The following is a 14,867-nucleotide window of genomic DNA, read 5'->3' on the forward strand; positions in this document are numbered from 1 at the left end:
CAGGCATAGTCTTCTGTGATGTTTTTGTAAGTACTCTTTACATGAGGTGTAACTTGGTGGTATGTGAAACAAATGTCTCCTGAAAAGAGTACTTTAATCTGGCACAGTTGAACGGCTCTTGTTTCAAGACCTCGGATTACCTGAGGACCATGTTTCTCAACCACCGGTACATATACCCTTAGGGGTATATGAGAGAAGTGTGAGGGTACTTATTTTTTTAAAAAGGGATACTTTATTAAAAAAGGTTGAGAAACTGAGCGTGGCTATAATGACCAGAGGGGGCTACACAGCAGAGTCCTTTGTTAGGAAAAAGGTTTGTGGCCTACAAACTTTAAAAACCACTGCCCCAGGAAACTTCTGTATCAGGGACCAGAAGAAAGCTCTTTAGCTCCTGGGGGCTGGCTAAATTCTACAGCAGCAGCGCTCAGAGCCATTGAACTACACTGGGCACCCTGTATGTGATGGAAGGGGTCTTTTCAGGGTCTGGGGCAGGTTAGATTAAAGGATTTCTGAGGGATGGTGGCAGGTCCTGCTGCGAGGGCACGGGAGTGGACTCCAGGACCTCTGGAGGTCCTTCCAGTCCTATGAGCTATGTACGTCTGAGGTGCGGGTAGAGCCCTAGTTCCAGCTCCGATGCTGAAGCCCGGCTCAGGCCAGCTCCTTTGATGGCGGCTCAAGCAGGGAGGGGCCCTGCGGAGAGCCCTGGCTCCCGGTCCTACGCCACCTCTCCGGCTCAGGTTGGCGCTGGGCGCGGCTGGCAGCCCGCAGCCAGGCAGGTGGCTTGGCGGGGTTTGCCGCGCCGAAAGCTCGCCCCCTGCTACGCGCTGCGGCTCAATGCAGCGAAATCGCCTCCTGGGAGCCGCCCCGCCTGCCCCCTGCTGCCGTGGGTGTCTGTCAGCGCCCCGCCTAGCCCGCCCCAAGCCGCCTGCTGCGGGGGCGCCGCAAGAGGGACGCCCTCCCCGCGGGGGCGAGCGGAGCCGGCGGCGTGTCAGGCTCCGCCTGGGCGTGGCGCTTTTGCACACGCTTGTTTTTGTTTATCCCTGGCCGCTCGGCCCGTCACGTGCTCCGTGTGTTGCATTGTGTTTGCGGCGGGAGGAGGGGTGGGGGGAGCGGCCCGTGTCCGCGCTCGCTGCGGTGACTTCCTCCTCGCGCGCTGGCAGCCCTGGAGCCCCGCCGAAGGAAGCCGAGCGCTGCGAGCTTCGCCCGCGGCTGGGAAGGAGCGGCAGCCGCACCCTGGCTCCCGGGGCTCTGCCTGTGAGCGGCGGGGGGAAGATGAGCTCGGGGGACGTGGTGTGCACGGGCTGGCTCATTAAATCGCCCCCGGAGAAGAAGCTGAAGCGCTATGTAAGTCCAGCGCCGCGCCGGGTCTCGGTCCATCCCAGCGCGGGGTGGCAGCTGCTGCGCCTCCAGCGCGCCGCGCGGGGAGCCGGGGGCCGCAACAATGCGAGCAAAGCCGAAGCGCAGTGGTCATGGTCGGGGAGGCTTCGGTGACTTCTAAGAGGCGCCTTTGCGGCTCGCGCGCCCCGGCTGCTCCAATGGTGTGTTACGCAAGAGAGCCCGGGTTCAAGCCGCATTTCAGTTTCAGTTGATGTTGCCCTAACTCGAGCAGTTTTGTAACAGTCCCCCCCTCGGGGCGTCTTTTCCAGGGGCTGAGAAGAGCCTCCTGCCTCCCCCCTTTAACTCCTGGCTTGAAGGAGAGCGGCAAGGGGTTGCTGTGTCCTGGCAGTGACCCTGGACGGTGCCAGTGTCTGGGTTTTGGGGTGTTCAGCAAACTCTAATTTCACTGGCGTTCACGCGGCTACGCTTTCAGCCTGACAGAGAGAAGGGCTGGAGGTGCCTTGCGCTAAAGTTGCGAATGGTCAGAGGGTAAAATGGACTGAGCAAAACAAACCAGAATTCGCAAGCAGGGAGAGCAGCCACTGGGGCCCCTTGTTTCATTTTCTAGCTGGCTGCCTGTTTTTCTGAAGAAGAAGGGGAAAAAAGGGTGTGTGTGACAAACATAGGAAACCATATCACTGGAGGGCTGCAAGGAAAGCATTCCAGGCAGAAATAAATGACTCCCCCCCACCCCCGCTTTTTTATGTGCTTGGAACAGCACTTAAACCCATCTTGGGCCATTTTGTGTGCACATTTATGAAAATCCTTGCTCAGGCGTGTTATTGTTCAGTCTTTTGGAACGGTGTGATGTTCTCTTAAGTAATGCACTCTCCATCTATCTTGCCCTGAAGCCCTGCCCTAGACTAGAAGGATGCTGCCATATGTTTCTATCATAATTTTGTAGCCCCATTTACATGGTTTACCTCATTAGTCATATTGGTGTGGGTTTATCAGCATTTTTTCCTGAATTGTTGATGCTAGCTTTTTTCTAGTATTATGGGGAACCGCTGTCTTGTGAAGAATTAAATTATTGCTCTTTTGCAATTGCTTTTTCTGAAAGCAAACAAATGAAGTAATTTACTGATGATAAAACTGACAGCAAACTTATCCTAAGCATCAGTTTCTCTTTTTACACAATGGTACTGCATTTATATAGCTGGATACATTTGCTTCATTCTGTTAACATTTTCCAACTAAAATAACCCTTGAAGTCTGTCATGGTGGAACAGCATGTAAATAGGGAAATCTAGTTTTTTGTAGTATTTTCTTTAATAAATAGCATACTAAGGCAGTTTTGCAGCAGGCACCAGACAGTGTATACAAGCCACTGATTCATCCAGATGGTAGCATTAGAAACTCTGTCAGTGAAACTATTTTTGATGACTCAATATTCATAAAAAGGCAAGGAAGAGAAAACAGAATGTGACAACGCTGGGAGTTGAAAGCCCCCATTATATAGCCAAGATAATAGTCACAGCAGGGTAGCGATCAGCTCGCAAAACTAGCTGCAATCTGCAAAAGCTGTCCTTAGATTTTTGTACTGCAAACCTCAGTGGAATCGAGTCCCTGTTTTTTCTCGGACTTGAGCTATTGGATTAGCTAGATCTCTCCTGATTAATGGTTATTTTCTTCTCAGTGGGATAAACTACTGTCTTGTTCACATTAAAGCAGAAGCAAATCTGCTTTAAGTACAGCAAAGATTAACAACCTTTCTCTTATCCCGGTATGGATGGTGTAACCTGAATGGCAAATATTTTTTTTGCTAGTAATAATACATGGTTCTTATATAGCATTTTTTCAGCTATAGCTCTAAAAGCACTTTAGAAGAGTTTTCTGTTTATGATTTCATCAATATTTTCTGGCGTAAAGAAAAAAAACTGCTAAACAGGTAACTAATTGATTTTGGTAGGTATAGATACAAACTGCTTACTGTGAAGTGCTGAAGGCTGTGTTGGTGGACAGAAACTATATGCTAATCCCCAAGATTGCACCATTCCTTGTCTAGTTGTCAGAATGTATACTCTAATATGGAAATTTTCACAGGTTTTAAAAATTTTTGTTTAAATTCTAAACACGTGGGTCTGCAGGGCCATTTATTAGCATCAGTTTTACACTAAGTAACTCAGCTGACTGTTGATGGTGTTTCCAGTTTACGCTGATCTGACAAGGCCCATGTAGGATCAGTTATTCTCCTCCTGTTATACATGCAAATGGTTCCTAATGCTGCAGCAATTGGAAAATTCTCAGTGATGTCAGTAGGTTGTAGTGCAGAGGGATATTGAGGACAAAGGAATAGATTCCCCCAGGTTCAAACTCACATATTAGTATGCAAAGATGTACAGGTGCTTAAAGTTACTCACTGTGAGTGATACCACTGAAGCCACTGGGACTACAGGTTGAACCTTTCTAATCCAGAACTCTCTCGTCCAGCAACATCTGTAATCCACCTGATTTTAGTTAGGTGGATGACCACGTATCATGGGTGTGGCCAACTTTCTTGTGGTCCCAAAAAGTTTGTTTACAGCCACCAGTCCTGGCTGCTAGTGTTCTGTGCTGTTATTTTGCTGTAATTTACCGCTAACTGTCTTCTAAGAACCTAGTAATCAGTGGAAGTGTTGGTAATGCTCCTAGACAATGTTGACCTCCTGTGGCCTGGCAAATTTTATTGTCCAGCGCCAGTCAGGTCCCAACGGTTAAGCACAGGCATATGTCTTTCCAGGATTTGGACCTAACAGTCAGCGCCTGCCATCACTGAGGCCTGGTCTGGACTTAAAAGTTATATCAACACATCTACCATAATCAAAGTTATGAATCTCGCATCGCTGGGTCCTTTAGCTGTGCTGACCTAGCCCAATGCTTCCCTTGAGCTAGGTACTGTCACTTAGGGAGGTAGCGTTTCAACAATAACAGAACACCCCATACAGTTGCCATATGAAGTGTTTAGAATATGAGAGCTACAGCAGCACAGCCGCAGTGTAACTGTGTCACTGTAGCAACTATAGCGGCCTGAAACTTGTACCCCAGGAACTCAATTAGATTTTGTGAGCATCAACAAAATTATTATTTGGCAGCAAATAAGGACACAATTAGTCTGAAGCCTGTAAAAATTGAAAAAACAGGTGTTGGAGTCTGTATTTTTCCTGTAACGTGTCTCGAAGCTGACACTCTTAGTATTACTATTCTTAGAAGTGTCTTATCATTCCCTAACAAAGCGTGCTGTCTTACATGTGCAGGAAATGAACATGAGATTAATTACGAACATGTAACTGTCTGTAAAACAGAGCCTAATGCTAAATGCCGAGAATTCATTAGAAAGCACAGGACACTTGATTTTTATAAGGAAATACTTTAACAGTATTCTAATATCCTATACAATGTTGTGTTGCTCTCTTATCATGAAACATTCATCTTTCATCAACCTATCTAAAGGTTAAACTGTGGAAGGAATCTCCCTGGAGACTGTTTGGTCATTGCTGCAGTTCTTTGTCCCATTAATATGACCCGCCACCTGTGGAGCTCTCATTTCCCCACTTTGTTCCATTGTGGGCTTTTCTCACTGATTTAATCTGTTAGGTTTGGGGGGAGGCTCCGTAGGGTGCTGGTACAGGGTTGGGTGAGGGTGAGAAGATGCATGGGTGTAACTGAAAGCGGTGGTTACAGAGTAGATGGTGACTATCATTTCCTAGAATGAGAATTCTCACTGCCGGGCTCAGTATACTTTAAATGTTGACATTTCTTCAATACTTTGTGTAGAATCATGGTCCCATTGAAGTCAATGGGATTTTTGTCATTGACTTTAGTCCCAGAATTCCATATTGGATGAAATGGGATTATCTTGTTCGAAGAATGGGCCCTGGATATTTAGGTTTGGGGCTTTTATCCCCCCATAAGCATTTAATAAATTACGCCAAGCCAGCAAATTTGATTATGCGTTTAACATCTCACAGGAAAGGGCACTTGCTGCAGAATAAAATGTGTGTGTGTCTTTCCAGCCAAAATTGACTGTAGCTCCTTATAAAGATGGCAATTAGAGGTCAAACAGGAAGAGCAGGCAGGAATGAATGTTCCACCTACAGTGTTATGCAATATGAGTCTTGAACAAAAGGGAGCTTTTTCATATCCTTATTGTCCCAGATGTAGCTGGGAACAACCACCCATCTCTCACTGTTGAGAAAAAGAACAAAGTTGTTTCATGACCTTGAAGAAAGAGGAGGTGGTGTCAGTGAGGGTGTGAAATTCAATTACATTTCCTACTAGCCAAGAAAGACAAACAAGGGAGGTTCCAGAGCAGTCAACTCCAGGACTAGAACCCTGGTGAGATGCCCAGCCCTATAGATGCTACACATAAGCACACACAAACACACAGTCTAAAATCCATAAGACTAGAACAGTGATGGACGAACAAGACTAGTGAGTGGGCTACATGAGTGGCCCTCCTTCATCTCAGTGGGCTGCAGGACTGAAATCCAGTAGTGGGTAACCTGCCGGATCCATGTGGCCCATTGGGGTTCCATCTGTGGACAACTTGTGCACCCGCTGTCTGTCTCTTTCTCCCAACCCTCTCACACAGTGGGGTACCAGAGGCCCACACTTATTTACTCTTCCCCCTCCTTCCCAGCACTTTCAGAGCACCATGAATTGGCTAATTCACGTTCCTCCCTCTCCCTCCCAGAGCTTGAATGCAATGAGTTAAGCTTGGCGGGGGGGAGGGGAAGTGAGCATGAATCAGGTGATTCATGGCACTCCAAAAGAGTGGGGAGGGATGTGGAGGCGCAGATAAGTGCAGAGTTCCAGGGCACCAGCCAGTGTGAGGCATGGGAGATGAGAGGAAGTGTGTGGTGCGCAGGTTGAACTCCAATGGGCCACATGAAGACCAGGGACCACAGGTTACCCACCACTGCACTAGAAACTCTAAGGCCAGATTCTTAGCTACCTTAACCAGGTAGGAGCTCCATTAAAGTCAGTATTGAGCAAGCTACCAGGAACTGTAAGCTTTTGTACTGTAGAAATTGAAGGGATAAGTCCCATTCCTCACCACGCATAAGTTTCCACTGGCCTTGGATGAATAGATATTTCAAACACTACCAACAATCAAGAGTCCTTGTCTGGAGCTTATAAAAAAGGTGTAACATGGACCCCTGATAAGTAGAGATTAATGTGCATTTCTTCACCATAACCGTCTTGGAGCTTCTGTGTTGGAAAAGTGTTGTGAGTTGAAACTTGCTTTGGGTTTTTGATGGTTAGCTCCGTGTCTCGGTGAGGTTGTGGTAAATAACATCAGTTGAAGTTAGATGTTTGAAGCTTGTTGATCAACATATATGCTTTGATGCTGAATGCCAGGCTTTAAAAAGATATGAGAATGGCTAACTGTTTCCTCTGAACAACTTCTCCATTTTTTGCTGAAGTTCTGGTATTTGTCAGGAGAGCAGACAGGAAGCTACTAACAGCTACGAAGAAACCAAGAAAAATTTAATTACGGGAATAATTTGCTCAAGCAATGGAAATCAAAATCTTGAACAAAAAAATTCTGGTGGCTGCTAGCATGTAAAATATTGTCCAGAAAGATCTCTGATTCCCTGCTAGTTGAGTTGGTATCAATAGATGACACTTTCCATCTAGCTCTGAAGTCTGCACATTCTAGCTGCAGGTCAAATTAATATCTTTAGCTCAGTTTGACTTTATTCATAGCTTTAAAAAAAAAAAACCAGAAAACAAAAAAACCAAAGAGTGTCCTGAACTTGTCTTCCTTTAATCCTACTTTGTCTCTTGCAAAATCTTCCAATTTTTGCCCTGTACTCTCTACCCTTTATGCCTTAGTGGAGTCAAGAAGTTGCACTTCATAGAATGGGTCAGCTGATTTTGATTCAGTCACTTTACAAAGGATTTATAACTCCTGTTGACAACAGAAGAATCCCGAGGTGATTGTGTGGAGGTCACAGAACATGTCTCCTTGTTATAAATTGTGTGTTCTTCAATGATGTGATGTGTTCTCTCATTCGACATAAAACCTAGTCTAACATCTGACTGGCAGGTGTAGTGACCAGACTACTAGTTTCTGAGAAGGATGCAGAAAAATGAGCTACCTGGTGAAGACTGCTTGCAGTGGAAGTTCCTTTGGAGCAAGGATTCTGTTGTAAACCACAAAAGAGACTGATGTCACTGAGCAAATAATAGTGAAGTTATTTTAGGGCAGAGTTTCCTTCTTTAGTATTAAATGTCCATAATTTGGTGCGTTCGTGAGATCATTTTATCCTATTTTGACCACGTTTTGGTGGCTTGATACAATGCTTGCTCTTCTGAGATGTCGATCAATTCTGAAAAAGAATAACTACTGCTGTTCTTGGCACCCTGAATATCAAAATTTCCGTCGGACTATTAATTTGGGTGGAGCTGCAATAGCTCTGAAGCCCCTGTTTAATCTTTGACTACGTGTTTTCAGTGCCCTGGAATGTCCAGCTATTGGTTTCTTTTCAAAACAACAGCACAGACGTTATCAAGTCTTTACATTTGAAAATGAGGATTCTTTTTTTCTGTTTAAAAAAGGCAGTGTTCCACAAACTAAAGTGAAGAAGGAAATGTTAACTTACTAGTAATTAATCTAGTGATGCAATCAGAAATACATTAGAGGAAAAATCTGTTTAAAGTAGTGGCTCTCTGGTAGATCCTTTTGTTATAGCCTTTGAAAATTGTAAGGCACCTAAAAATATTACTTCTACCCAATATTATTATTTAAAACATTACATGAGTGCAAGATTTGTATTGGTCCTCTGTGAACATCTGCCACTTTTAAAGTGTTCTGTGCTGATTTGTTTTTTTTTTTGGGGGGGAAGGGGATTATGTAGCAAATTTACACTTGTAAAGTTTTTCAAAAGAGAGGATTTTCATCTGTGCTGGAAGTGAATTAGCTATAGGATCATGCAGGGGAAAAAGCCCACACATGCTAAATTAGAAGTGGAATTTGCATGTCAAAACATTGCATCCAGGGAGATGATGTAAACTTGCTCTGTCTCATTTGACTATTGAATAAAATGCTTTAGTTCAACGTTTTGTTTTATTATTTTTAAAGTCCTTATCTTAGTTAGTTTTCTGTTTCATCCAGCTTGCATCAGGACACAACTGGCTTTCCAAATGGATATTAAAGGGAAAAAATTAAATGTAACGTGGATTGAGAGGCATTGTTGAAGGTGATGTAAGTCAGCGTATTATCAGCCCCACACGTTCAAAAGTCGTGAGTCAGATCCCAAAAAAATAACGGTATTCTTATAATAAGAATTGATATTTTTATAAAGCGTCTGGCTTTTGTGCCCATGTGGGGTCCACATTTCCAAGCGTTTCTCCATAACAATGAGGGATAGAAACTTACTTTTTATTAATTGGGTTTGAGATTCTACCAGTCACGTGACTCCATGAGCTGAAGCTTTATGAAAACCATCAGGAAGCATGAGACTTTTAGTAAAATCATGACACCTTGGAGAATTGTGTAATGATTGGACACTAAATATTCTGAATGTGAAGAGGTATGCAGTTCCAATTGAAAATTGAATAAGGGGGAAATACAGTTAAGACCTTGTTGCCTCAAAGATAAGGGCCCTGTCTTACAATATGAGGCAGGTAATAGGCAGGGCTCTTTGTATAATCACTTAGTTCTACAATCAGGCTTTTTTTAAAGGTGTTTGTGCTTTGGAGCTATTAATTAAAAAATAAATCTAGCTTAGGTATTGAAGAAATGCTCTCTTCACCATTTTGAGGGCTGAGCCCTGTTATCTTCCTGAATCTGCAAAGACAGAGCTGAAACAGTAGCTTTCAGGCTGTTGAATTGTGAAGCAAATGGTAACATCAACACTGTTATTCCCTGCTGATCATTTTAGTAGGAATATCAAGCTGATATACTTAATTAATGGTTAATAATACTTAGCCGTTGCCACTGGATTGGCAGATACTGGGCAGGGCGGGACAGGATAGGACAGGACAATGAACTACTGTCATAAATTGATGAGCTAAGGGATTCAGGAATAGTTCAGTGATTTGAGCATTGGTCTGCTAAACTCAGGGTTGTGCGCTCCATCCCTGAGGAGGCCACTTAGGGGTCTGAGCCAAATAGATTAACAAAAAAAATCTGTCAGGGTTGGTACTTGGCCCTCTCAACAGGGCAGGGGACTGGACTCAATGACCTCTTGAGGTCCCTTCCAGCACTATGAGATGTATATCTTCATGTTAACTCTCTCTCACTTACAATTTAAAGTTCTCCATTGCCTTTCTGAAAATGGGCAGGGGTTAAAAAGATTCATCCCTTATCAATAACAATCTGCTGCCCTGGACTGTCACAACTACTCACTTGCCTCCAAACAACTTGTACAGCACAGTTCTGCATTTTCACTGCTAATACCAAATCACCATGAAAAATGAACAGTAGTGACAGAGAGATAGCCGTGTTACTCTGTATTCCATCAAAACGAAAAAGCAGTCAATTAGCAGTTTAAAGACTAACAGAATAATTTATTAGGTGATGAGCTTTCATGGGACAGAGCCACTTCTCCAGAACCTGAAGAAGCTCATCAGCTAATACATTATTTTATTAGTCTTTAAAGCGCTACTTGACTGCTTTTTTGTTTGAATGAAAAATGAAAATATGGAAGCAGTGTACACTTAAATCCAATATCAAATAAACACAAGAAACAGCTGATTTATTGAAGTTTTAAGGTACTGAAAATCTGCATTCTAAAATGTACCTGAGTGTGCAACACACAGACTGTCTAGTTTGCTGTAGGAAAATCTGCAGTTTTGGTCCCTGATTAAGGTCCAGACTATGTGAGACCTTGCTTTTCTGGGACTCCCTTTCTGCAGAATTTGCAATTCATAAGTAACTCTCAGAAGAATAATGTTGATGTTTTGTCAAAGAATGCAGGTTCATTTCATTGTTAAAGGATGTAACACGTGATATTTTAATTTTTGTTATTTTATTATTGTTTGCGTTCTAGAAATCTAGCAAAATACCTGTTTATGGTTTCAAACTACACAAAGGTCTTCTTCAGGTGTGAGACAGGTATTTTGAATGTTGTAGCCAATCACAAGGTGGAGAAGATTGTTTAACATATGTAGTTAATATATAATCTAAGGGACAATTCAAGTTAAAAGGACCAGTTAATCTTTGCAGATTAGTAGGTAAACTTTTCACAAAGCAATCACTGTGTATCTGACCTCTCAGTCTTCATCTTCAAATGAAGCCTGTGCAACAGATGTGGGAGCTTAAATTCATAACTCTGGTAGATACTTGGTGAAATGGTGATAATTAATGGGACACAGTAATGCCAGGATATAAAGTAAACAGGAATAACAGAGTAGGTTGTGTAGTGGGGGAGTGGAGACTGAGCTAAACAGGAGGATTGGAAAAGCAGCCACGACTCTGTTCAGACTTAGCAAGAGAGTGTGGAACAACAACAAGCTGTACACTCACACCAAAATGCAAGTCTACAGAGCCTGCATCCTCAGCACCCTCCTCTACAGCAGCAAGTCTTGGACCTTGTACGTCCGCAAGGAAAAGAGCCTGAATGTCTTCCACTTGCGCTGCCTCAGGCGCATTCTTGGGTATCATGGAAGGAGAGAGTGCCCAACAATGCCGTCCTCGAGCAAGCTGGAATTCCAACCATGCATATCCTCATCAGGCAGCGGTGGCTCCGCTGGCTTGGCCACATCCATAGGATGAATGATGGAAGGATCCCAAAAGACATCCTATACAGTGAGCTAGCCTCTGGCAAAAGACCTCCTGGATGCCCCCAGTTGCGCTACAAAGATGTCTGTAAGAGGGACCTCAAGGAGGTAGACGTTGACCCAGATAGTTGGGAGGAGCTGGCAGACGACCACAGTAGCTGGAAGCCCAAACTACACGAGAGCCTTCAGAAGGGCGAGATGAAGATCAGACAGCTGGCAGAGGAGAAGCAAGCCCATAGAAAGGACAACAGGGACCTGCGAGACACCCACTACATATGCAGCAGCTGTGGCAAGGACTGTCACTCTCGTGTAGGCCTCCACAGTCACAGTCAATGCTGTAAATGACAATCTTACATGGAGTTACAGAGGGCACAATCCATAGTCTATGCAAACTGAAGGATGCCTAGGACTAGGGGGAGTGGAAATTAGTAACCATAGTCAATAAGCAGGGCTGACAGACACCACAAGCAAGGGGCTTTGCAACCTTGGAAGGGGTGTGGCTTGTACAGAAGGGGTGTAAGGCCTTTGCACTGCCCCGCCCACAGCACACCATAACCCCTCAGCTCTCAGAGGTGCAGTCTGGCAGCAATTCCAGGGGAGCCAGGTCCCTGGCTGCCACAATAGCAGTGGAACCGACTGGAAGCTCTGGGCCCCTTTGACTCTCCAGGCCCCAAAGAGGGAGCAGAAGGAGGCAAGAGGAAGAATTTTAAACAAACCCCACAGTATCTTTATGGAGAGAAATTTCCAGCTTGTATAATAAGCGTGTAGCAGCAGGAATATATTACTGACTTGGTCATGATAGTTATTGTGAAATGCTCAGGGAGTTTACTGAGTCTGAAAAACCAGAAAACCCAGGAATAATGGGGAGATTTCAGCTCTCCCCATATTGACTGGGAATTTGTTACCTGGGGGTGGGATGCAAGAAAGAAAATGTCTAGACTCCATTAATGGCTGTTTCTTGAAGCAACTAATCCTGAAATGCACAAAGGGAGGGACAATGAGAAATCTTGGGTCACTTTATAGGCTAACAGATTTTTGGAGCATAAGCTTCTGTGGGCAAAGACCCACTTCATCACATGTACGGGTCTTTGCCCACCAAAGCTTATGCTCCAAACAGTGTTAGTCTATAAGGTGCCACAGGACTTTTTGTTGTTTTTGTGGATACAGACTAACACAGCTATCCTCCTGGTACAAAGGGAGAGAGAATTCTTTATTTAGTCCCAGGTAGTGTGCAGGATCTGTTCACAGGAGAAAGCAGCTGAATTACTGAGTATGAACAATCATAATGGAATTAAATGTAACATCCTTGTGGGGCAGTACCAAAATAACCCATTTTAGTAGCATTTAACATGTAACAGGGGAACCTGATGTGCCAATGCAGTGGGTGTCCCACATCAAAAATAGTGGGTGCTCAGCACCCACCAGCCACTTTGGTTGTGTGGCGTTCGGTTGGGCCTAAGCCACTGCTAAAAATTGGAAGTCAAATCCTACCCAGAAAAACAATGAAGAGCACAAACTCTGACATGCAAGTGTAAAAGTATAATTAGGCAGGACCAAAAAGAATGTGAAGAGCAGCTAGTAAAAGACACAATAACAGCACACACACAAAAAAAGACATTGTTTGGCAGGTTTCCTGCTTTCAGTCAGTGGGGCCACTGGACAATGCAGGAGCCAAGAAGCTAAACACATTCTTTGCATTAGTCTTCACTGCAGAGGATGTGAAGGAGATTCCCCACACTTAAGCCAATGTTTTCTCATGACAAATTTGAGGGACTGTCCCAGACTGAGGTGTTAATATAGGCAATTTTAGAACAAACTGATCAATAATAAGTCTCTAAGACCAGATGGGAATCACCCTGCTCCTATTCACCTAATAGAAAATTGCACAACTACTAACTGTGGTCCATAACTTATTGCTTAAATCAACCACTCTACCACATGACTGGCAGTTAGCTAATGTAATGGTGAGTTTTAAAAAAGGCAATTGCTGGCTAGTAAGTCTAAGGTCAGGCCTACACTTGAGGGGAAGGTTGATCTAAATTAGGCACTTTCAGCTACATGAATAGTGGACCTGAAGTTGACATATTTGCTGTGGTGCCTCCACCCGAGATGTTCTTCCATTGAATCCTCCTGCGCATCGTGTTTTGGTGCAGTACCAGAGCCAGTGGGAGAGTGATTGGTGTTTGATGTATGGCAGCTCTCTCTGACTCCCTAAACTGACCCCTGCTGGACTGATTGCTGGCTGGTTGTGAAGACAAGCTCCAAGTCTGTGTCTATATGAGAGAACTTAGAGTGACGCAGCTCAAAAAAGAAGTATTGGGAAAAGTTACAGAGAAGGGCAACAGAAAGGACTGGGGTAGGCAACAGTGGGCCTATCAGGGAAGATGGGACGAGTGGTGTTAATAGGCCACTTTACCATAAATGGTCCCTTAGCATATGTGTGTGTGTGGGCGACTGTTGAGGAAGGACCTGAGGGGGCAGCCAACCCGCATGTGGTTCCTCCCCATGCCACCCCTCATCAGGGGAGAGCTGGGACGACCACCCATCTGCCTGAGGCCCTGCCCCTGCTCTGCCTTTCCTCTGCCTCCTTCCCCTCAGGCCCCTCCAAGTGATGCTGCTTGGGGAACGAGTGAAGGGTCAGTGTCAGCAGCAGGGGTCAGCCCCCCGGCACTCACTGGTAGCCCCCCTGCACTCTGCTTCCCCCAGCTGCTGGCCGTGTCACTCCGCTTCCTGCCAAGTGCAGGGGGGTGGTCCTGCCCCTTGTCCCAGCAACGCGGCCAGCAGCCGAGGGAGTGGAGCCATGTTGCTCCACTTGGCCCTGCCACCGCTGGTGAGTGGGGGGGCAGGCCTGACACCCCCCCACCTGCTGCAAGGGAAAAATTAGTAGCTGCAGGGCACCTACTGGCTCCTAGCGCCTCCCCTCCCCATGCCTCTTGTGCGCCAGCAGCTCCTCCCCCTCCTTCCAGGCTCTTCCAGAGTGCCGCAGACAGCTGATGTGCAGCTTTCAGGCTCTGGTAGGCGGAGGAGTGGAGACGGGGCGTGCTTAGGGCAGGAGGAGATGCAGGTTTGGGGGGAAAGAATGGAGCCTGGAGCACATTCAGGCATGGAGCACCCACTGGCAGAATGAGAAATTAGTGCCTGTGCGCCAGTGCCCGGCAGACAGGCTTTGACCAGCCAGCAAGGTGCTGTGGCTGGCGTAAGGGTTCTTGCTTGTTGCTGTGCCTGCCCCGTGTTACCTGCTTCCTGCAGCTCCCGCCTTCCCTCCAGCCTTGCTTCTTTACTGCCTCTGTCTCAGAGGTGCTGACTCCATGGGTGCTTCAGGGTCGGAGCAGCCACTGAAAGAAACAACAGCTGCTGGCAGCCACACTCTCCTCCTTCCCTGCTGTCTCTGCCTGCCTGTGGTGCCCACCAATCAACCCCTCCTCCCTTTCACTGCAGCCTGCACCCCATGGGACAGCTGCTCAGCAGCACTAAGGGGCTCAGGGAGGAGGTGGAAGAGCAGGAGGTGGAGCCCACTGGTTGGAGCGGGGTGGAAAACTGCAGGGCAGGGGTGAAGGTGAGCGGGATGATAGGGGACAGGGTGGGGCCTTGGCAGAAGGGATGGGGGAGGTGCAGAGCCAGGGTAGGGTGGAGTGTGGTTGTGAGTGGGAGTGGGGCTACTTCTGGGAAAATTAGAAGCCAGTGTCTGTGCTCTGCCTTTAAATCCCTTCTTGCCTGAGACCTGGCTCCTCTGGTGACCTCCAGTTTGACCCTTGGTCTTTGGGCCTGATGCTTGCTCTCAG

General features: G+C 45.9%; 1 protein-coding gene across 2 annotated transcripts in view; it reads left to right on the top strand.

The window, feature by feature from the left end:
• The first annotated feature begins 1,119 nt into the window (after positions 1-1,119).
• The window catches only part of GAB3 (GRB2 associated binding protein 3), a 113,777-nt gene continuing 100,029 nt past the window's right edge, over positions 1,120-14,867 (top strand). For both annotated transcript variants that reach the window (XM_075008019.1, XM_075008020.1), the window contains exon 1: positions 1,120-1,344. In XM_075008019.1, coding sequence (XP_074864120.1) covers positions 1,273-1,344 — 72 coding nt within the window. In that variant the 5' untranslated portion in view covers positions 1,120-1,272. The remainder of the gene's footprint in view (positions 1,345-14,867) is intronic.

The sequence above is a fragment of the Carettochelys insculpta genome, chromosome 13, assembly GCF_033958435.1.
Source record: "Carettochelys insculpta isolate YL-2023 chromosome 13, ASM3395843v1, whole genome shotgun sequence".
Lineage (NCBI taxonomy): Eukaryota > Metazoa > Chordata > Testudines > Carettochelyidae > Carettochelys > Carettochelys insculpta.